Raw genomic sequence first — 24,839 nt, forward strand, 5'->3', positions numbered from 1 at the left:
AAAATTAAGTGAATATTTAAGAAGCTGTGTATCTAATGTTTGAAAACTATTTAGTGACTTTATACAACTAAACTAAATCAAATACTAGAGCAAATATTCTCTAGCATGAAATCACATAAACAGACCTTGCCAGGCTGAATAGATTACGGTTTCATGAAACAATGCTCTGGAGGTACAGAGGTGGTACATATCCCAAGAGCCCCAGTCAGTTACAGGACTATAGCCCTTCAGTCTGCATGCTTGTTTAACAACACAGCAGTCACAGAGAACAGGGAGAAGGGGTGAAAGCATAGTCAATACTTCACTGCAACCATTATCCTCTGTAAAACCAGAAATAAAATGATAAAAGCCAAAACTCAAGATATATGGTCGCCATTTTTCACCCTTAGGTCCTTTTTATTAATTTCAGATCCTGCAGTTGGACTGATACTAAGTGAAAAGTAGGAAACATTCCAACAAAACTGAACCTGAGAAAAGTTCTGATGACCATGGGTGAGTTACATGAAGCCTGCTGGTATATATTCTCCTCCACAGAAATGCCCAACACAAGATTATGTTCAAAATGCAGGTGAAGCAACAGCTAAGAATTTAAATGACCTTTTAAGGGAAAACAATGTTCATCAATTCAAATATTAACTTACAAAATTTAGATGAGGCATCTTTCTCAAGAAAAAGATCTCCCAACGTACATGCTTAACTCACTTGCCTTTAACACGTAACTTGCCTGAATTTCAATGCCCCCAAACAGACTAAAACAAACCCCACTGAGTGTTCTCACCTGCAGACCCAGAAGGAGGAGGAGCACCCGCTTTCTGCCACTCAGTGGCCTCAGCTGCCATTCTCCTCACATATGCATCATCCACACACATCAAGATGTTTTCTGGCTTTATGTCAGTATGAATAATCTTGCACTTACTGTGTAGATAATCTAACCCCTGAAGGACCTGGACATAGTAAAATCAAGATAAGACATGATTTTTTTAATGCCTTTGCTATTTAATACCTTTGTCATTTTAATACCTGTTATTAATACTTCAGAGGAGGAAAGACAAGATACAAAAGGATACTTGATAAATATCTCTCTCCCACCTTGAACCCCATAGGAATCCAGCTGTTCCCACAATCTATCAATGTGTATCATTTTGGAGATAAATTATATTCATGGAAGCAAATATATCTACATACATTACACATTTTAAGTAAATTCACAGATGTAGTTCTATAAAATACATTTCACCCTTTTTGAATATAATTCAATGGTTTTTAGGTAATGCCAACCACCATCACTAATTTAGTACATTTTCATCACCCAAAAGAGAAACACGATATCCATTAGCTGTCAAGGCCCCATGTCCTCCCAACTCCTACAAGCTTCTGCAACCACTAATCTACTTTCTATCTCCACAGACTTCATGATTCTGCATATTTTATATAAAGGTAATCATACATGGCTTTTTCTTAAATTGGCATGAGTTCAAGGTTCATTTATATGTAGCACATATCAGTACTTCATTTCATTCAATTGCCAAATGGTCCACTGGAGGCATATTTTGTTTAGCCAGTCATTCCTTGGACATATGGGTTGTTTCCACCTTAGGACTAAGTTCTATGAACAGTCATGTATAAGTTTTTGTGTTAACGTTTCCTGATTATAAACCTAGTAGTGTTGGGTCTTATGGCAACTCTCTCCCTTTAACGAAATGCCAAGCTGTTTTCTATAGTAGCCACTCCATTTTATGTTCCCACACCAGTAAAGGATAATAGGATTCTTCATCAAGGTTAACACTTGTTATCTGTCTTCTTATCTTAGTCACATTAGTGGTGTGAAATGTCTGTCATCTGTGGTGTGAAAAATCTGCATCTCTATGATGGTTAATAATGTGCATACATTGCCAAAATTATGGTAAAGGAGGAATAAAAGCCATGTCCAGTATCCAGACAACACTGTAGCATAGAAGTTAAGGTACCTACTGAGCCAATATATTAATGTATTTATCATATAAACTAAAAAGAAACACAGGCAGACATAAAACAAAATTAATGGAATAACAGTTACCTACAACATACTAGGACAGTTTTTCTGGAATTGTTTCCATCAGAAAGGAATTTCTTCTATTCTTTTCATAAACACAAGTTGTATTTAAAATGCCACTCATGTTCCCATACATTAGTAATTCTACATGTGCAACAAATAATTGCATTTAATAAACATCATTATTAAAATATTTTAAGTCATTTTGGGGTCTTGTCCCCAAATAGCCAAGCAAGTAGGCAAAGAATATGTGGACAGTAAAGAGTATCATCCAACTCTATCAAGTTCTCAGAAAAAACCCAATTCAGTCTACCTTAAGTATCTTCGAAACCACCTTAGCATTTGTTTACAATGATTTGTGAAGGAAAATGCAAACAGGAAGATCTGTCTCTGTAACAGGAAGAAAATCCCTACATTTATCTGAATCAACTTTTCCTAGCAAGTATTCTTAGATGATTTCATTGAGCATCAGCTGAGCTCCTACAACAGGCCACACACTATTCTGGAGTTTAATGTACAGCAATAAACATTAATTCTTGTCTTCATGTGGCTTGTAGACTTCATGTCTCATGCCAGGGGGAGGAGAAAGAATTGGCCAAAAAAAAAAAAAAAAAAAAAAAGATAAACAGTAAGGCAAATGAGATTTAATGACATATTGGTGAATGCCTAGTGAGTTTAAGTAAAACCAATTAGACTAGGATAAGAGAAGAGCTTTTGACTTCTAACCTTAGAATTAATATTTAATGTTTTAGAGTAATATGCAATTAGGGCATATTAATTGTTTAAATTGTCAAAGAATCTATAGTAAGAATTATTTCCACAAAAAAATAAAGTTATAGGTTGATGAACCTGTTATTTTTCTTTAAAAAAAAAAAATCATTGTTCATTTTTGTATAATGTTTGATTCTCCTCTCAGGTGTAGTTCCTATAAAATTCCCATCACCAAGTCACCCGTGAATCATCACCATAGTCTCTTGTGCTCTTCTCTGTTTTAATCCCTCTCCCTCCCCCACTGAACATCTTTGATTTAGTCTGCTAGTTTTGTCTCTCCCCCCATCCCTTATTTGGTTCCCCTATATTCCTCCTATAAATGAAACCATCTGATATTTTTCCTTTTCTTTCTGATTTATTTCGCTGAGCATAATCTCTTCCAGCTCCATCCATGTTGCTGCAAATGGCATGAGTTTATCTTTTTTGATTGATAGTATTCCATTATGTATATATATCACATCTTCTTTATCTAGTCATCTATTTTTGGGCATTTAGGCTGTTTTCATATCTTAGCTATTGTAAATATGTTGCAATAAACATAACAGTGCAGGTTTCCTTTTGAAATAATGTTTTGGTGTCCTTTGGTTAGGTAAATTCCAAGGAGTGGAATTGCTGGGTCATATGGTAGCTCCATTTTTAGTAATTTGAGGAATCTCCGCACAGCTTTCCATAGTGGTTAGACCAGTTTGCATTCCCACCAGCAGTGTAGGAAAAGTTCCTTTTCTCCACATTCTCGCCAGCATTTGTTGTTGCCGGTTTGTTTGTTTTTTAATATGTGCCATTCTCACTGGTGTGATGATGGTATCCTTTTGTGGTTTTGATTTGTATTTCCCTGATAAGTGATGTTGAACATTTTTTTTATGTATCTGTTGGCCATTTGCATTTCCTCTTTGGAGAAGTGTCTTTTTAGATCTTTTGCCCGTTCTTTGACTGGACTGCGTGCTATGTTTTTGTCGAGTCATATGAGACAATGAGTCTATTATTCAGACATTCATGAATTGCTTTTGTGTAAATTGAAATATTGTATGAATGCTTCAATATGAGATTCTGAGAAATACAAGAAATTAAAAGCAGGCACACTGATGATTTGCAGCCTATAGAAACAATTTGTTTTTAGAACTTTAAATTATTCCCACTGAAATTTCTTTGAATTATCAAACATTAACTCAAAGTAAAAAGTCAGAATGTTGGGCCTCCCCTGGCTGTGCAGCGGTTGAGCACTGGACTGCGAAGCTGCCCGCAGCCTCTGCAGCACCGGTTCAATCCCCGGCTGCCAATGAGGATCCCACATGGCACGACAGACTTCTCCTGTCTCACCTGCTGCTCCCCTCAGCAGTGTATTTCATCGGTCTGCCTGTTGTGTTCCCTGCTCTGGCTCTGGTGAATTCTTTCACCCTCCCACACTTCTGACTGTACCCAGTGCTGGTACAAATAAATCAATCAAAAAAAAAAAAAAAAAAAAAGGTTGGTATGTTTCTGAAAATATCTTTTCAGTGCCATCTCAGGCAAAAGATGCCACTATATTCTTCTACCTAAGCCTTTTCATAGTTCTTAGGACATTCTACATGGGAGAAGCTACACCAGTAAGAGTAATAGGATTCAGTAACAATTGTGCTAATATGAACTCCCAGTGACAATGAAGCACTCACGATAAAGTGTTTAACAGATAAACTGTAATTCTACTAAATTACTTAATTCAACTTATCTGCATCTCATTTTTTCCTAATGAGAACATTCTAGACTGCTGTTTAAAACTCTTTTAGCTGGAAGCAAAGAAGAATGGTTTTATTTTCAAAAACAGTGTTTCTGTTCCTACCAAGTGAAGCGTTTACCCAATAAATGACCCCAAAATCCAGAATCAAACAATAATGACGGATAATCTTATAACCATTTATGCAGGGCAACTATATTTGTGCAGAATAACTATAACTATGCAAAAAACAAATGAATCACACTTCATGGCCAAGAATACATTTCTCCTTGAAAATGTGGAAAAGAGTTTAAAGGAGCCTTCACTAACTTCCCTTCTGTTGCTTCCCTTGTTCAGTCTCTTTTGCCTAAAGTCATACTCAGCCTCACCAACAGGAGGCAGCAGAGGCTGTGGAGATCTTTCAGTTGCCATCTGAATCAACAGAAGCCATCAAGGCTGAGATTAATCTAACCACATCAGGTGCCAGATCACACCTTGAAAGCAGGGGCTTGTTTTCCTCATGAAGTCGGATTTACAGGTCACCAGCAGTGCAGAAATGAAGGCAAAGCCTCCAGTTCTGGTTCAGGTACTAAGATTCCAAGCAAGTCCCTTCCCTTCTCTGATCTCAAATTCAGCTATAAAACAAGAAGTTTGGTCAAGACAGCCCTAAAGTTTCATTCTATACCACCAATGCACTATGTTCTTAAACCATCTGTTATGGGTGTTAACAACACAAACCCGCTTCTCCCCTTCTACCACAGCTTGGGAGAAATAAGTCCTGTAATTTTGTAGACAAATAAAGGATAAGTTGAGAGTAATACAGACATTTCTCCTGAAGGTGGCATCTCCTCAGTCCTGCTCACCACTCTGGGTAAAACTTCCCCACTCCTACTCCCTAAATTCAAAACAGAAGGCAATAACGTTGTAAATTATTTTCTGACTTGGTCACAAGGTGAGTTCTTCCCACTCTATGACACAGGTGAGGAGAACTGCCATATGCCGCTTCCTCTGTGGGGAATGACATGGCCCCCAGGGAAACCCAACAGGTAGCCAGATGAGCCTGCAGAGCAGAAGGGTAAGCAGAACATTTCATCAAGATAAGGATTTTGTGTGAGTATGGAGGGAAATGGCACCGGACTCTCTTCAAGGCCAAGAAGCCTTCCCACTAAAAAAGCTAAAAATCCTTATGAAGACAGAGTGAATGCCATCGTTTCTTACAAGCATGGTGTTAAGCTGACTTGAGAAGCGGGGGAAATACCTATTTAAAAAGGAGGACAAGAACTAGGTAACACACCCAGACAAAAGTTTTAGTGGATACTGACTTCATAGGCTTTGTCCTAAAATATCCTTCTGCTCTTTGTTCTTCCGAAATCTGACTGGTATGGATTTATTTTTTTTTATTCTAGGTGTCAGATTTTTATTAGGAAGACTTGTGGAGGGGCGGGGCGGAGGAGGGGCGGGGCGGAGGAGGGGCGGGGCGGAGGAGGGGCGGGCTAGGAAGATCTGAAGCACAGAGCATAGCTGTATGCAGCAGGGCACAGAGGAGACCTTCTGCTGCACCACATGCGCTCTAGCTCCATGCCCCCTTCTAGGAGCTAACTCCCACTCTCCTTGCGGGTAGCTCCCTGGCCTGGGATTGAACTCAGGCCGCAGCGATGAGAGCGCTGAGACTAACCCCTAGGCCATCCTGGAGGCCCCGCCAGGGGCTTAGTTAAATGGAGCCTTTAACCTTTATTAGGAGGCTTCAGGAGAACTACTGACAACTGCTTCTCCAGCAAGTCAGAAGAGACTACGGCTGCCCTTCCCTTCCCTTCCCTTCCCTCAGTGATCATCACTGTCTCCTCCGAGGGCCCCTGGGCGCTGAGGGAAGATGGCTTTCAGCAGCACCTTCATGTCTTCATCGGTGACAAGAGGGGGCAAAGTATGGGGATTTTTCAAGTCTAAAGTATTTTTCATTAATGAATCAGAAGAAAAACCTACACAGTTCAGAAAGTAATCAGGATTGTACTGATCCTGAAAGATTTCTTTGGTGATGATCGTGTGTAAAATCAATATTTAGAAGTTTCTAGAGATTTAAATATGCAGACTTCTGATGTCCTCATAGAATAATGAATGCTCTTAGCGAGCTGAAGAGACTCAAAAAAACAAAGTAAATAATCCAGTCACAAAATGGGCAGAAGAGATAAAAAGGAACTTCTCCAAAGAGGAAATGCAAATGGCCAACAGGCATATGAAAAAATGTTCAGCATCACTTGCAATCAGGGAAATGCAAATCAAAACTACCATGAGATACCACCTTACACCAGTGAGAATGGCACATATTAAAAAAACTAGCAACAACAAATGTTGGCGAGGGTGTGGAGAAAAAGGAACTCTCCTGCACTGCTGGTGGGAGTACAAACTGGTCCAGCCACTGTGGAGAGCTGTGTGGAGATCCCTGGACCTACCAAACATAAGAGCTTCCATAGGATCCAGCAATTCCACTCCTAGGTATTTACCCAAAGGACACAGATACATTAATTCCAAAGGGCACCTGCACCCCTATGTTTATAGCAGCACTGTTTACAATAGCTAAGCTTTGGAAACAACCCAAATGCCCAAAAACAGATGACTGGATCAAGAAGACGTGGTCCACATACACCATGGAACATCACCCAGCATTCAAAAAAGACAAACTCATGCCATTTGCAGCAACATGGATGGAGCTGGAAGGGATCATGCTCAGCGAAATAAGCCAGAAAGAAGACGAAAAACACTGGATGGTCTCACTCATAGCAGGAATTTAGAAACCAGCAAAGCACCTGTAGTCCATGACCTTAGTCTATCCTTTGCACTTGTTTTCTTCACGTTGTATAGAAGAAATGGATTAAGTAGAAGAAGCCATACATTTCTGGGCATTAAAGAATAGTTTGTGTGGTTGTTCAGAATCATCTTGGAAGGTGCAGTGATTTATCTCTCCATATCCTCCAGATATTTCTTAGCTCGTAAGTGTCTTCTATAGAGTACCACCGTCTCTTCCCCCATCAGTATGCACTCTGCCTTCCTTGCTCCTAGAAGCTGCCCAAGGACATATGACAATATTCTAAGATCTTTCCAGGCCCTCCATGGATGGCAGTGGTTTCATACACGCTTAAACAATCTCCTGAGGTTGTGACCTCAGGGCGCCCCAGCGCCTGACTAGTATGGATTAATGAGATAATCTAACAGGCAAACTTCTGCATATAGTCAGGAACAAACAAAGAACCTGTGCCCAGCATTTAGAAAACAGAGTAATAATCTGGGAAAGAGGCTAACTCCCTTGAAAAGGAGAGACTACCAAATCTAAGCTGAGGCCCCAACATTTTGGGGAAGACAGTTCAAAGTTAGTACAAACCCATATGTACAACCACACTGAACAAATCCAAGAATATATGAATAGTGGATGTAAAAATAATCTTCTGATCCAAAATTGAATAATATTGGACTAATCATAACAAATTCACTGATAACCAGGCCTACTTAAATAACTGAAATGGTAAATACTAAGTACAGACAAAATCATTCAGTGATAAGAAATGAGTCAATCAAACTGGGCAAGGTCACAGCTCCTGATGTGCCCACAGAATTCATCACCCACAGAAGGTAGATTTGGAAAAGCACTGGTTTTTAAAGCCCCATTCACTTGCATATTACAGCACATAATACAAATTACAAATGCCCTAATTAAATAAAATCTAATGGTTGTACTTAAAAACTAACTGCTATATCTACTTTTAAGGCAAAAGAAAACAATTTATCACATAGACATGAAAGTATACTTTTTCACAAAGAAATGCTGATACTGAAAATGCTCCCTCATCTTTCTAAGTAGATACACAATTTCCTGCAGTTGAGAGCATGGTCTGTAGTTATTATTATAACTGTATTCAAATCTTGGTTCGACTACAGTAACTATGGGACCTGGGCAGTATTTTATCCTCTATGCAACACCTCTGGCCTCATAAGCTTTCAATGAGGATTAGACTGCATATAATACAAATAAAGCACTTAAAGAATAGAGTGGCTGAAAGAGCATGTGATAAATCACAATAACAGAAGGAGTAATAGTTTTAAAATCCAAGGCTAAAAGCTGTAACTACAAGTTTTTCCTGTATTGCAGCAAAGTCACCAAAATCAGGTCCTGCCCTCACCCAGCCTCATTTAATGGCAAGCAGTCACTATTTTACAAGATTTCTGTAAAGGGCATAGAATTAAACTTTAAACTTTTAGAAAGTAAAATGTCAGCTAACCTTTCAATTACATAAGAAAGTCGAAACCCTGTTTAAAGAACAGCAAGGGCATTTAAAGAATCATCGCCTGCGGTACAGTACATCTTTAATGCACCACAAATAACAAATACTGCCAACACAAGCACCCTTTTTCTTTCAGTTTCAGAAATAAAAGCCAGACATAAAATAGACCTCAATAAAGCTGATTTAAAAGGAAAAAAGGAAATGAAAGATGGAGAGCGAATAGACAAGCACAAGACTCCATGCTTGAGGTCGAGGAGCAACAGGGGTGGGCAGCAGGCTTACTCAGTGTCCTACCACCATCAGCAGAACCCAATATTCCTTCTCTGATCCAGTGTTAGGTCACTAGAGTTAAATAAGGACAGCTAAAGATTGACTGCAGGACTAAGAATAATAGGAACTCTTTAAAAAGTAAAATAAATTGTGTCTCCCTGGTGGCACAAGCGGTTAAGACGCTACCTAGGAAGCCACCCGCAGCACCAGTTCAATCCCTGGACGGCCAGGGAGTAACCCACATGGCACAGCAGACCTCTTCTGACTCATTCACTGCTCCCCTCATCAGTTTTCGGTCAATCTGCCTGCTCTGTTTTCCACTCTGTCTCTGGTGAATCCTCTCACCCCCCACACCTTTGGCCTGTACCCCAGCTCTTTATGCATAAATAAATCTTTAATAAAAAAAATTGTTAGACAGGAAAATGAGTAACTATAAGAAAGTGAAAATCAAAATCAACAAAAACTATGAACCAGAGACACTTTTTTGGGGGGTGGGGGGCGGGAGGGGAGGGATTGGGGTCAGAATGGGGGGATTGAGAAAAAAAAATAATAAAAAATAGAAGTTCTATGGTTAAAAAAAAATTGTTAGACAGGACAGTTAATATGTGGTAGTCACTACGCTGGACGTTTTATCAGTAGTCCTTCAGTATTAATCTCTACAATCAAGTCACAAATTATGCCTTTTACAAATGTGGAAACATGTTCACAGAGGCTAAGTACCTTAACCAGAGCCCCAAAATAGTAAGTGGCAAAGTTAGGGCTTGAGGGTCTCCCTGGTGGCCCAAGGAATTAAGACACACCCTATGAAGCTATCCGCAGCCACTGCAGCATGAGTTCGATCCCCAGCAACCAGGGAGCTACCCACATGGCACAGCAGACCTCTCCTGACTCACAGCTGCTCCCCTCAGCAGTGTATTTCAGTCAGTCTGCCTGTTCTGTTCCCCACTCTGTCTCTGATGAATCCTCTAACCCACACCTCTGGCCTGTACCCCAGATCTTGTATGCATAAATAAATAAATCTTTAAAAAAAAAGTTAGGGTTTGAAATTAAATCAATTGTTCAGGTACATACCCACTGCACTTACCCCTGATTTCAGTGGTTCTCAACAACAGTTTATTTTTGCGCTCCTCCTCCCCACCAGAGACTTGGTACAGTTCTATCACAGTTGGGGTATACATGGCTAACATAAGCATCTAGTGAGAAGAGGTCTGGGATGCTATTAAAAAATGCTGTAAGACACAGGACTAGTCCTTACAACAAAGATTATCCAATCCAATATCCTGTCAATAATGCCAGGATTGAGAAACTGTAGCCTGTACTAGAAGACCTACAATCATTAGGAAAGGACCAAATGTAGGCCACAGGTATACCAAGAAGCAAAGAAATAATGATCCTAACTGGGTCACATGGGAAGCGTTTGTGACACAGGTAGAATTTTGGTTGAGTCTTTAAAAACATAGGCACAACAGAAAAATAAAAGACAAACACACAGGACAACAATAAACAAAACTACCTACACATTATTTCAAAAGCAAAATCTAGGATGATTTCTTAAGAGTAGCTCTCCTAGCTTCTGGTTCTCTGAAGCTTAGCTGGGTTGATCCAGCTAAGCTGCATCAACCTGGACTATGCCATGGTAGCTGTGTTTGCTGACCAACCCCAGCACAGCTGTGTTTAGGTTTTAGGAAAAACCTCACAGCAGTACTGGAGACATAGGGGGTCAGGTCTGAACCTGGCCAGCACCACTCAGATGCAGCACAGCTTCCCTGCCCTGTTCTGGTGCAAAATGGCACAGGGCGGATTGGACACACTTCCTGGGTTTTAGTTTTGAATCCTAAACTAGTTTTGAAAATGATCAAACAAGTTTAAGCTCCCACTGGCACCAATTAGGTACAAGCTTGCAACATTACCAATTAAGTCTTGGGAACAGTTAGTATGAAAAATGGACCAGTCAGGTTTGAAAGGTGGGAAGAGAGGCTGGAGACTCAGCTTGAGGGAAGAAATCAAGTGGCTCCAGCAGCTTGAGAAGAGAGGCTTTACTCAGTTTGGGAAGGTGTGACTCAGCTTCTTTTGGGTTGGAGAGAAGCTGCTTGGGAAGGTTTCAGTAGACTTGGAAGAATGGCTTGATTAACTCAGCTTGGAAGAAGGTTCAGAAGAAGACTAGACTTGGGCTTCAAGAGAGACGCTACTATGGTGCCGGTGACTACCCCCAGCTGCCACAGGTTAGCTGGATCCTGGTCTACAGCTTACAAGTATGCCACCAGTTTCTGGGCACCTTCAGAGAGACAATATCATCTTCACAAGTAACTGCAGTTTTGGACTGTTGGACACCATGGACACTATCTGGAGTAGGACAGTGAGCCATCTGTGGCCTTAGAAACTCTTGCCTTTATCCCAATCTACCTTTATAAATAAAGGCTATTGTTTTTGCACCCTGAGATTGAGCCGGGTCTTGTAATTAATTGTGAGCACAGGGGTGAAGAATGCCACAAACCGTGAGCAATTCCCCCAAGTTTTGCTCTTTCCATTTCTTTAATATATATTTTTTAAGATTTATTTATTTATACAAGCACTGGGGTACAGGCCAGAGGTACAGGAGGGTGAGATAATTCACCAGAGACACAGTAGGGAGCAGAACAGGCAGAAGGACCAAAGTACACTCCTGAGGGGAGGAGGGGGCGAGACAGGAGAGGTCTGCAGCACTATGTGGGAATCTCCCTGGTGGGCCGGGAATCGAACTGGCTCTGCACAGGCTGCGGACAGCTTCACAGCTCTGTTCTCAACCTGCTGTGCCACCGGGGAGGCCCTCTCTTTCCATTTTATTAAACAAATTTACACTTCCAAGATTTTTAAAATGGCTTTAAAAAATCTCATATGGGGACTTCCCTGGTGGTGCAAGGTGTTAAGATGAAGCACTATGAAGCTACCTGCAGCCACTGCAGCATGAGTTCGATCCCAGGCCAGGGAGGTGACCCCCCATGGCCCAGGAGACCTCTTTTGACTCTCCCGCTGCTCCCCTCAGCAGTGTATTTCAGTCAATCTGCCTGTTCTGTTCCCCACTCTGTCTCTGGTGAATCCTCTCATCCCTTCACCTCTGGCCTGTACCCCAGTTCTTATATGCATAAATATATCTTTAAAAAAAAAAAACTACCCATATGTATATATGCAAACACATACTACCTGTAATTGTTAGGAAGCTGCTTTCATAGACACTCATGTCTTGAATTTACAATTCTTCAATTATAAATTATTCCCTGATTCTTTTCCTAAACCCAGATCTATATTTCATGCCTGGAAACTTTGGGCTGGTGAGTCATCTCCTCCAACAAACTAAGCAACCTCTTTTATGTATTATTTGCTCTGCAGAATAATGCAGGGCTTTGTAATCATCCATTATTTTAGAAATCAAGAATAAATCTTATCTACAACATTCTTAATTTAGGCTGTAATGCAGTAAGTGGAATACAGATTACTATATTCCATGAAGAAAATGGATTCTGTTAAACATTTCTAATTATAAGATGATCTTCCAGGCATGTATACTTTTCTTTAACTATCTGCTGGAGCATCAACATTTGACCCTAGCCAAAGATTTTCCTTTATGAAGGCAATAGAAAAATACAAATCTAATACTACATAGCCTACTAAACTTATACTCCTTAAATTATCTTTTATTTTTCCTCCATCCAAAGATACTTAGAACTAGTAAGTTATCTGTTTAATGGAAATATTTCCTAAGGAACTAAGTGAGGCATTTTATAGTAATGATACTGAATAAAGTTTCTCACTATACCATACATCTTTTAAAAGGTTAAGATGCCAAAAGAAAAAAAAATGTATACCTGATATATTATTTCTGTTATGAGACTGAATGATCTATCATTAAATAAATATAAAATTGACTTAACAAGTTTTAAATGTTATGCAAGTTACACCTATTTTTTTTAAAATAAAAATTAAGCATGTTTATGTGTTTTAAAGAAAACAGCAATTAATGTCACACGGATAGCCAGTTAGTTGGGGGCGCTGAGAGGTTGCCCTCCTAAGCCTCACCTGTCGAATGATACTCTTCACACAACGTACTGGGAGGCCTTGGTAGTTGGACTTGATGATCCACTTGAGGAGATGGTGGCCAAGCACCTCAAAGACCATGCAGACATCTGAGACACAGTTAAGGATCAACTGTAAATACATTTCCTGGAGTTACTGAAAGCTGCCATCACTGTGGCACTTGGCAAAACCTTCACTTCTTTATAAAATGCAACATCTATACCTGCAATAATACCAGAAGTAGCCCTCTGCTATTTCTCAGCAAAATCAAAAGACCTAATACTTATTAAGTACTTGGTATGTACCACATATTATTTAAAGTGTACTCATTACAACCTTAGGGAAAAATACAGTCATTCTCAAGTATAAACAAGGAAAGCAAAACCTCAGAGAGTTTAAAGAACTCTCCTGGGTTTTATATTCCAAAAGTGCCACAGCTGTGACTAATCCCACACTTACCTGGGTGCTCACTCTTCTCAGCCACTCCTCCTCAATGATCAGCCATAGTGAAAATAAGCAAGACTGAAAGTTCACTGAGGTTTATGAGGGAAAAATAAAGAACTTCCTGTCTTAACTGTCCCCCCTGCCTAAATTTGTGCAAAACAGATCACATAAAACACTTCATAAAAGTCACCAAACACAGTGAAGACCATTTGATCTTTTCCTTCAATGATCTCTCTCATTGGATAACTGGATCAATTTTAATACTTAAAGCAGTTTTTAAGGGTCTCCTTTGTGGTGCAGGGGTTAAAGTTTCAGCGCTATCAAGCTATCACCAGCCATGAGTTCAATCGCAGGCCAGGGAGCTAACCCACATGGCACAACTAACCCACATGTCTCACCCACTGCTCTCCTCAGCAGTGTATTTCAATCGATCCACCTGTTCTGTTCCCCACTCTGTCTCTGGTGAATCCTCTCACCACCACCACCACCCCCCCCCCACCCCACCCCCGCCCAACACCTCTGGCCTGTACACCAATTCTTGTATGCATAAATAAATACATCCCAAAATTATTTATTATGCATATAAGAATAGGGATGCAGAGGTCAGTGGTGTGTGTATGGGGGGGGGGGACGGAAGGGGGGTGGATTCACCAGAGACAGAGTGGTGAGAAGAGGCCGATCTACTCAAATATACTGCTAAAGGGAGCAGCGGGATAGTCAGAAGAGGTCTGCTATGCCATGTGAGTCAACTCCCTGGCCAGGATCGAACTCATGCTGCAATGGTTGCGGATAGCTTGATAATACTAAGACTTAACCCTTGTGCTACCAGGGAGGCCCAATAAATAAATCTTTTTTTAAAAAGCAGTTTTTGAGAATGCATACAATCTGTAATGATGGCTTTAGGGCCAACCTGTAATGATGAAACCTCAGAAATCTGGTGTTTGCAAACCATTTCTAGTCCTACCACCGGCCCTCAAAAATTATGAACTGCCAAAGTCCATCACACAAGCTCATGTCATTCACACAAGAGTTTAAAAAGCCCTGAAGCCCTTTATGAATATTTTGTTTATCCCTGGAGGGTAATAGATTAACTTTAAAGACAGTTAATTGATTTAGTATTTTTTAATATCTGGATTTACATCATAACAGAAATATTTTTAATTAAAATAAGAAAAGTGTTTCTGCAATGTTGAAGAACTTGCGCACTACAGGCTTAGACGTAGATCATCTAAAAGCTAGAGTTTTTATTTCCCAGGCTTATTACCAAAATGGCAAACTAAAGGCTGAAGTTAGTAACCACCTAACAACCGAAGCCCAAGATTTCTAAACTATGAGCACTGACAAATCTAGACTATAATGGTTTCTTAGTATTTAACAGTATAAATAGCTACCAAAATGTATGTACACAAAAACTCCATTCAATTACAAGGCAAGTGGTTTAATCACAGAAACTCTCCCTGTTGGTTGTTCCCGGAACTGACTACAGATCTGAAACAAGAGGAATGGCTGCAATGTCTGCCCAGACTCACTCTGAGAAGCAGGGAAGAGAGGGACCAGCTCATGCTATCAATCAAGAAGGATAAAATGAATTCAATAGTTAGCAGAAGTAAACTGGAGGAAAAAAGCAAGGCGACATTAGTCTTCACTGGTACTTGCTGGTAGCCTCAAATGCCATCTTTGGAAGTAAAATAATCGCAAATATCTAGGGTGTTAGGAGAATGCTTCCTGAAGGAATAAGACCTAAAAGATGAATAAATTGTATATCTTTGTGGATTTAAATGGGGAGAGGGTTTGTCCTCAGACACCAGTTTGAGCAGGTTAAATATCAAAATGATGGACCTGTTCCAAACATGATAAGCCAAGCATACAAAAGGCTACCTTTCATGAGCCAACAAAAATAGGAAGAGGGCCTCCCCTGGTGGCGCAGTGGTTAAGCGCTGGGCTGTGAAGTTGCCTGCAGCCTCTGCAGCGCTGGTTTGATCCCTGGCTGCCAGCGAGGGTCCCACATGGCATGCAGACCTCTCCTGCCACCCGCTGCTCCCCTCAGCAGTGTACTTCATCGTTCTGCCTGTTCTGCTCCCCGATCTTGCTCTGGTGAATTCTCTCACCCTCCCACACTTCTGACTGTACCCAGTGCTTGTATAAATAAATAAATAAATCTTTTTTTAAAAAAATAGGAAAAGAACGTTCTGGAAACTAAAGGCAACATCTTCTCTTCAATCTGCTAAAGCTCTAAAATCACAGATCTTGGATGACTGCTGTCACTACCCCTCCACCCTATGAGACTACTTTACCAATGCCCACGCACAGAGAAGAAGATGAGAGAGAACATCTTTCAACATTGCCTCTTCCTGTGCCTGCAAAGACTAACGAACATACAAACAACTTACCAGCAGCCCAGTCAAAACTGATAACATCAAGAGAGAAAGGGAAGTCATGAAATGTCCTTGGCTCTATCTTCTTGTCAGACACATTTCTTTACCACTAGGGTCTTAGAATTAGGACTAAGGTCTTCCTATTTAGAAAGCAAAAGTAACAACTAATCTTAGAGCTGACTAAGAAACTTTCCTTTCATTAATATCCAACAAGATAATTTCTGTATTAAAAAAGCATATACTGTTGATTTTTGATGAAAAAGAAAAAATTTAAGTTGAGTAATCTTTAAACAACTAATGTAAGTGATACAGACTTAAGAGAAAGACGACTTAGGAAAAAATAGCCTTTGCTGAAATGTGATTGAAACAAGTCTTCAAAGGGCCATTTTTGCACTATCAAAGAAATCTGAACAAAAATTATGTCATACAAAGTTTATTTTATTTGACTTTTTTTAAGTCCATATTTTTTAAATGACATTTGTAGAGGTAAAAGAATATGATCTCTTGAACCTGTTTTGCAATAATTTGGCAAGAGAGAAAGAATATATGAAACAGTTTTTGTATCAGATCTTGATTACTGAATACTGGTGACAGATTTTATATAAAGTCACTGTCTACACTCTAATTGTAGTTTACTACTCTACTCTCTAAGTTTATAAATGTTGGAAACTTTCTAATGTTTTATTTAAAGAAAAACTGTGCTCTCTACTACTGACAATGACTTATGTCAGAGTCATCAACTAGTACAGAAATCACTTCACTTTTACAAGGCTTTTTTTTCCCCCCCAAAGTAGAGAAACAAGGAGGAAAGTAAATAAAACAAAATACTTCCCATATTCACCTGGCAGAAAGATGATCGTCTGCAGGATTAAATATAACTTTGCGGGCCTCCCTGGTAGCGCAATGGGTTAAGCACCGCACTATGAAGAAATACGCGGCCTCTGCAGCACGAGTTCAATCCCCGGCTGGCCAGGGAGAGACCCACATGGCGCAGCAGACCTCTCCTGACTCGCCTGCTACTCCCCTCAGCAGTGTATTTCAGACAGTCTGCCTGTTCTGTTCCCTACTCTATGTCTGGTAAGTCCTCTCACCCCCTGCATCCCTGGCCTGTACCCCAGTTCTTGTATGCATAGTAAATCTTTAATAAATAACTAAATAAATATAACTTTGCTATGGTGATATCTACAGAGCATTTTCCTTTTAGCGTCTCAGCCTCATCTGATTCTTAGCAGTTGTTGGAGGAAACCCGGCACTTGTATACTGGTTTTTAGAAGTTAAAGCAAAAAGAAGTGTTGGCTTACGCTTCTGTCTACCAGCGCAAAAATAAACTTCACTAGCATAAAGGTAATTAATAATTTATTCTATGCCAAAATCAAATCAAGTTGTAAAATAATTTTTTTAGATGTTGCTATACCTAAACCCTCAAAAGGCTCTTGCAGAGCACTCCAAGCACACCATTTTGTAACACTCTGTGCCAAAACTAGAGTTTTATGTGGGAAGTGATATGGTACTCAAGAGAACTTTAAATGGGTATGAAACATTTAATGTAAAAAGTAAAAATGTAAAATGAAAACAATTGTGTATTTCAGCCATTGGAATTAACAGAATAGTCAGAAAGGATACGTATTCCATTCATGCCTGAAATCTTGAAGTCATCAATTAGCTGTACTACCATATCTTTATTTGGATCATTGGGATCACTTTCTCGAACCTATGGGAAGAAAAATGAATTAAAGAACACATACTGAGATGAAGGTCATTTGAATTATACTAACCAAAACTGTTTTTAAATGTGATATTTAAAAAAATAAAAGATTCAATAAGAACATACAAAATAAATTCAATTTTAATTTAGTAAAACTTGAAAAATCCCTCCATAAAATTTTCAGCCATTCATTTTTCTTCTCATTTACCTTTTTATACTACTTACACATTTCAGCAATTTTATTTCATCCAGGGCTGTCTCTGTATAATGCTGGGCGCTTTTGACAACTTTCATTGCAACAAATCTTTTCCCCCTAATTAAAAAAAGAAATGAATGTTTTTAATATAATAAGCTGAGGTGATCCTTATAATGACATCCAATAAATAGACACTTTTAATAGGTTTTCACATAAAATAGTACCTTTCACATTATGTGGCAGCACAATGAAGTGGTGGGTCCACAGGTCAAAACAATCTCTTATAACAATGTTCACTGCGTGCATGTGTGTATGTGTAGTGGCTAGTAATTAGGTTCTGTACTACAGGTCATGGCTTTTTTAAAAAGTCAGAAGCCACTGATTGGAAAGAGCCAAACATTATATTTGAATGTTTTCAAAAATATGATGCAGATGTTAACACAGTTTCAATGAATAAGCTTTAGACATAAAGACAGAGGAGCACTATTAAGAAGACAGGTAATGAGGGCCTCTCTGGTGGCACAAGGGGTTAAGACATAACCTATGAAGCTGTCCGCAGCCACTCAAGCACACATTCGATCCCTGGCCAGGGAGCAACCCACATAGCGCAGCAGACCTCTCCTGACTCGCCTGCTGCTCCCCTCAGCAGTGTATTTCAATCGCTCTGCCTGTTCTGTTCCCCACTCTGTCTTTGGTGAATCCTCTCACCCCCCCCCAAACCTCTGGCCTGTACCCCAGTTCTTGTATCCAGAAATAAATTAATCTTTTAAAAAAATAAAAAGATCACAGGTAATGAACTACAAATGGTGGTGGTGACGGGGTGATGTCTACCTCACAGGGCAGGCCTATGCTAAGTATTTTACATGCCACAACAGAAGCAAATGTGCCCCACAATCATACTTTGTTATAAAATAATGATGTTGAACTGAACATGGAATCAAATGCACAAAGTATACTTACTGCATATCCCAGCACAGCCATACAGTAGAGAAGTGTCCCCATCCTAGCTTCCTGATAACATGGTACCGGCCATTGAAGAGGTCCCCAATTTTCACTGGGTGATAGCCACCTGTTTTTAAAATGAAAGGTTTTTTTTAATTTCAGAAAACAGTATCTCATCTCTTCCTTTGTCACTTCTTGATGCCATTAAATGGTCTAGTAAACATCAGGTTAAAACGTTTAATAACACATTTTTTCCCACAAGATAGTTTATTAGGAGAAAAATGTCCTACACCCTCATATTAGGCTTTATATCTTTGTTCTCATTTAATTTAAAAAAGCAACAAACCATATAGCAATCTATAGCCAGCAGACTTAAGTGTACATGTGACACACCAGCTCTTGATGTTTCCAAACAAATTTGTTTTGAGCAATAAGTTAAGCTCAAATCTTTGAGGGTTAGAACAATAAAAATCATCGAAGTAAAAAAATGCATAATTCTGCATACACCAACAGTATATAGGTAACCAATAAAGAAAAATACAATGTATAAAAATGTACCCTACAGGGCCTCCTTGGTAGCACAAGGGGTTTTAGACAGAGCCTATGAAGCTATCCCCACTTTATTTTTTAAAAAATATTTATTTTATGCATACACGAACCGGGGTACAGGCCAGAGGTGTGGAGGGTGAGAGGATTCACCAGAGACAGAGCAGGGAATAGAACAGGCAAACTGACTGAAATACACTGCTGAGGGGAGTAGTGGGCAAGACAGGAGAGGTCTGCCGTGCCATGTGGGTATCTCTCCGTGGGCCAGGATAGAACCTGCACTGCAGAGGCTGCGGACAGCTTCACAGTGCTGTGCTCAACCACCTGCATCACCAGGGAGGCCCAATAAATAAATTTTTAAAAAACAAAAACAAACACAAACACACACACAATGTACCCTACAAGGAAAGTTTGCTCTTCTCACCACTCTTCCTTCAACCTCAAAATCCTGCTGGGAAACATTCTTCAGATATTAGCAAACTGACTGAAGAGAAAGGGTATCCTGAAGACTCCAGGGAGCAGCGAGTGGTTAAGGGTGCCTCATAGACATTTAGTATTAAAAACAAACAAACAAAAAAACACTTCACTGCATTTTTAAGTGAAAAAAGCAAGGTAAAAAGTATCAGGCTTAATACACCTTTTTTGTGAAATGCAGAAGAAAGGGTCTAAGAAAATAATGTCTCTGGATGTAAAATGACTTTTTAATCTGTGCTTTTCTATAAAAATTTAAAGTTTTTCCTACAACAAACAATACTTTCCTACTTTTTATAAACATTTGCTTTTTCTTGCAAAGATGTTATTTTTCTATTTTTTTAATCTGCTGAATTCTTACCAACACTCAGTCATCGATGGTTCACATCTCATGTTGAGAGACTCAAAGCAGTTACAGGAAGCACAAAACCACATCCTTCATTACATCTGTGTCACCCTCTCAGAGGTAAGAGTAACACCTCGAGATACTACAAATATTTTTGAACACTTGAATTGTGCTGAATTAGTGAAGCAGAATTTGACAAGATACTGAGTGTCTAACATTCTGAGTGACTCATGTCACCATTATACTTGCTTTTCCCAGATTTTAATGTAAAGTCTATAAAAATATTTTGGGCAAAAGATATGAAGTAAAAAATAGTAAATGAGGACTAAGATACACGTGAGTTATTAAATGGATGAAAGTATAAGTAAATTTATTGGGGTGATCACTTCACAATGTATACATGTCAAGTCATTGTAGTATAATACCTTAAAGTGTCATATATCAATTACATCTCAACAAAACTAAGAAGAAAGTAATGGCTTAATGCTTAGGCCAAACTAAATTAAGTGGTGTCTAAGTATACAATGTATTTTTAAGTCACTGAAATTAACACTGAAGAGGAGGAATAGAAAACTACCATGTTTCGGGCCTCCCCGGTATCATGTGTTGCGAAGCTGCCCACAGCCTCTGCAGCCCTGGTTCAATCTCCAGCTGCTCCCAGGCCACCGGAGGAGGGTCCCACATGGCGCGCAGACCTCTCCTGCCGCCCGCTGCTCCCCTCAGCAGTGTACTTCGGTCCTTCTGCCTGCTCTGCTCCCCGCTCTGGCTCTGGTGAATTCTCTCACCCTCCCGCACTTCTGACTGTACCCAGTGCTTGTATAAATAAAATAAATAAATAAATCTTAAAAAAAAAAAAGAGAGAAGAAAACTATCATGTTTCAATTCAAGTATGAATTAGGGACAGTGTGTTACATACTTTGTCCCATGAAACAACAGTAAACTAAAAACAGGTGTTCCACGAGGGGGCAGGGGAGGGAGGAGGAAGAAAGGAGGGCACGTTCTATCTGGGAGGTGTGTGATGCTTAAAAGAAGAAAAGTAGATTACTGAGAACCTCTTAGCACCATGTCTTAATACAGAAAATGAATCCCTAATAGCAACTGCAAACTCCAGACATCTTTGCTCATGAAATTATTTCAAGGAACTAGTCACATTTCACAACACAAAGTACTTAACAAACACTGATGTCTATCTTGTTTGTTATAACCACCAGTCTGTAGCCCATACTATTTCTACACAAGTCTCAGAGTTAGATAGTAGTAGACTGAGAGCTCAAAACTAGGCTTAACTCCAAAGCCTGCATTCATTCTGTCCACCATTAAGAAATATACTCTATTTTTAAACAACCAGAGGACTGTTTCCTGGTTTTAGTACACAAAGAACACTTGATAGCTTAGTATTTATACTTTTTTTCCACAGGCAGTGAAAAAGGTAGAAGACCACCATTCCCAATATAATCATGGTGTAAGAGCGACAGTTCCTTTTCTCAATGGGACTTTGAAAGTTGAATGAAAGAAATTACCAGGTTAGTAGAGGTTTCTCTAGAGCCCACAGGCTAGCTAAGAATGCTCTGTCTAATAAAAAAAACAGTTATATGAGGGGGACATAAAAGTAATTTTTAAACATAAATATTGAAACAATTGAAAGTACTAAATGTTTATACTATTTCCATTTTTAAAATGTGACATACACAATTGCAAACTTCTGCTTTATATGTTCTCAAATTCTAACTACCGGATTTCTACAGAAAATAGTCTCTTCTGACCATTTTAAGATCACAGACTAGTAACTAATTTACTGTGAGAACAGTGAAGCACATTTCCCCCTAGCAAGCAAATCAACATATCCCAAGCCTCAAGAATTAGAGGAAAACAGACACTGGAAGTAACTGTCAGAAATTTTTCCAGCTCCCCACAATTAGCAACGTGGACTATAACGGCCATTAGCAGTGAATACTATAATCCACAACACTGTCCAGCAAACAAAGGATCCTGATGAAAGAGTCACAGACTAACCACTTAATCAACAGGCAGTACAAAAACATATCAATAGTGTTACCCACAGTCCTTGCGCATGACATCAGAGTACTACACAGGGGGAAGCAAAGGACCACCATGATTAAGGGATTTGGTTGATAAATTTGTACTTTACTATATAGACTACTTAAAAAAAGGGTCCCACATGGCGCGCAGACCTCTCCTGCCGCCTGCTGCTCCCCTCAGCAGTGTACTTCGGTCCTTCTGCCTGCTCTGCTCCCCGCTCTGGCTCTGGTGAATTCTCTCACCCTCCCACGCTTCTGACTGTACCCAGTGCATGTATAAACAAAACAAACAAACAAACCAGCAAACAAATAAATAAAGCATGCCTCTATAAAAAAAAAAAAAAAATCACACCACTTAGTGCTTCCAAGTTTTCCTTTTATTCTTCAAAAACAAGTATTTGATAGGATTCAAACACACGACAACAGGAATGTGTTGTTTAAGAAATCATTATTAGGGTCACTACTTGGGTTTCTTCTCCAACTCCTATTGCCCCACAAACCAAAAAAGCTGTAGCAGTCCCCATTATCAGTACTTTTGCTTTCCATGGTACCAGTTACCCACAGTTCAAGAAGATGGTTTGAGACAAACCATATTCACGTAACTTTTGTTTCATTCTACTGGTGTACTTGCTCTGTTTTATTATTGTCAACCTATTATTGTGTAAAATGTCAAAATTAAGCATTATCATAAGTGCATATGTGTAAAAAACCACAGTATAAGTGGGGCTCAATACTACCTGTGGTTCCAGCATCCACTGGGGATCTTGGAGCATTAGCCCTACTTGACAAGGGTGGAAGAACTTCTGCAGAACTATAGCTATACCTAAACTATTACTAAGGTTCAAAAAAGGAAGACAATTCTAAAAGTATTCTTTTTAGCTGTTTTGAGGGAACTGTTGGCCAAAGGTAAGTCAGTTTTCCTTTGCCAAATACAAAGTAGATTCAATTGGTAAGAGTGAACCAAAAATTCAGAACTCTACCATAAACAATAATCTGAAAAGATTTTCCACAAAGTCTCTGTCTCTATTAAAGATAATATTAATGTATTAATTTTATTTCACAGATCTAATCTCCCCTTTCTGATGGTGAGGTTTCTATCCATAATCAGAGACAGCATTCAAAGATCTAAGGAAAGGTCTGAGAATCACCTCCAACAAAACCTTCTTTAAAATAAAAGGTGCCCAAAAATAGATGACTGGATCAAGAAGATGTGGTGTATATACACAATGGAATATTATTCGGCCATCAAAAAACATAAACTCATGCCATTCGCAGCAACGTGGATAGAGCTAGAAGGAATTATGCTCAGTGAAATAAGCCAGAAGGGAAAAAGAAAAATACGGGATGGTTTCACTTATAGCAGGAATATAGGGGAACCAAATAAGACATCAGTGTAAAAAATAACAACAGTACAAAACACAACAAAGCAAAACCAGACAATTATAAACCAGAGACATACTGCAGGGGAGGAGGAGGGAGAGGGATCAGAGGGATGGAGGGAGAAGCACAGGGGACTGTGGTGATGGTGCATGGGTGCCTTGGGAAGGAAATTCTATGGTGACTCAATATGAGGGGGTGGGTGGGGAGAAGCAAATAACTGTCTAAAAATTTTTAAAATGATGTTAAAATAAAAATAAATGTTAAATAAAAATAAATAAATATAAATAAATAAAGAGGAGAGAAGAGGAGAGAGAAGAGAGGAGGAGAGAGGAGAAGAGAAAAGAAAAGAAGAGAAAAGAAAAGGTGAGGGGGCCTCCCTGATGGCTCAAGGGGTTAAGCACCGCACTATGAAGCAATCCACAGCCTCTGTAGCACGAGTTCGATCCCCGGCCGGCCAGAAAGCAACCCACATGGTAAAGCAGACCGCTCCTGTCTCGCCTGCTGCTCCCCTCAGCAGTGTATTTCAGTCAGTCTGCCTGTTCTGTTTCACACTCTGTCTCTGGTGAAGCCTCTCATCCCCCCAACCCCCGCATCTCTGGCCTGTACCCTGGCTCTTGTATGCATAAATAAACAAATCTTTAAAAAAATTAAAATAAGGGCCTCCCCGGTGGCGCAGCGGTTGAGCGCTGGGTTCCGAAGCTGCCCGCAGCTTCTGCAGCGCCAGTTCGATCCCCGGCTGCTCCCCGGCCACCGGAGGAGTGTCCCACATGGCGCGCAGACCTCTCCTGCGGCCCGCTGCTCCCCTCAGCAGTGTACTTCGGTCCTTCTGCCTGCTCTGCTTCCCACTCTGGCTCTGGTGAATTCTCTCACCCTCCCGCGCTTCTGACTGTACCCGGTGCTTGTATAAATAAATAAATATTAAAGGAAAAAAAAGAGATGGCGAGCATTAAAAAAAAAAAAAAATTAAAATAAAATGAAATAAAAGGTGGTAAAAATAAATTTATCCACAGTATGATAACAAATCCACTTCAGGTCACTGAGAATTTCAATACTTGCTTCCCCCAAAATTATTAAGACAAGTAAACAGAAGAGTATTAAGGACTTCAGCACACAATCAACCAACCTGACATAACCGACATCCTACTGAACACTACATTTAAGAGTAAATATTATTTAAGGATACACAACTTTTCCCAACAGAGACCACATACTAAGCCAAAAAAAATGTTTCATGAGAAATGAAAAGATGCAGCTCACAAAAAGCATATTCTGAAACTATAATGGATTTAAATTGGAAGTTAGTAAGAAAAA

The 24,839-nt window shown here is 39.6% G+C and overlaps 1 protein-coding gene across 9 annotated transcripts in view; it reads right to left on the bottom strand.

The window, feature by feature from the left end:
* Positions 1 to 24,839, bottom strand: part of SRPK2 (SRSF protein kinase 2) — a gene marked incomplete at both ends in the record, with an annotated part of 198,698 nt that overhangs the window by 24,566 nt on the left and 149,293 nt on the right. For 4 of the 9 annotated variants that reach the window (XM_084230852.1, XM_084230851.1, XM_084230859.1 and 1 more), the window contains 5 exons: positions 779 to 944; positions 13,088 to 13,194; positions 17,527 to 17,614; positions 17,834 to 17,921; positions 18,765 to 18,873. In XM_084230852.1, coding sequence (XP_084086978.1) covers positions 779 to 944; positions 13,088 to 13,194; positions 17,527 to 17,614; positions 17,834 to 17,921; positions 18,765 to 18,873 — 558 coding nt within the window. The remainder of the gene's footprint in view (positions 1 to 778; positions 945 to 13,087; positions 13,195 to 17,526; positions 17,615 to 17,833; positions 17,922 to 18,764; positions 18,874 to 24,839) is intronic. The other 5 variants (XM_084230855.1, XM_084230857.1, XM_084230856.1 and 2 more) reach the window with 2 other exon arrangements.

This window comes from Talpa europaea, assembly GCF_964194135.1.
Source record: "Talpa europaea genome assembly, chromosome: 3".
In the NCBI taxonomy this organism is placed as follows: Eukaryota; Metazoa; Chordata; class Mammalia; order Eulipotyphla; family Talpidae; genus Talpa; species Talpa europaea.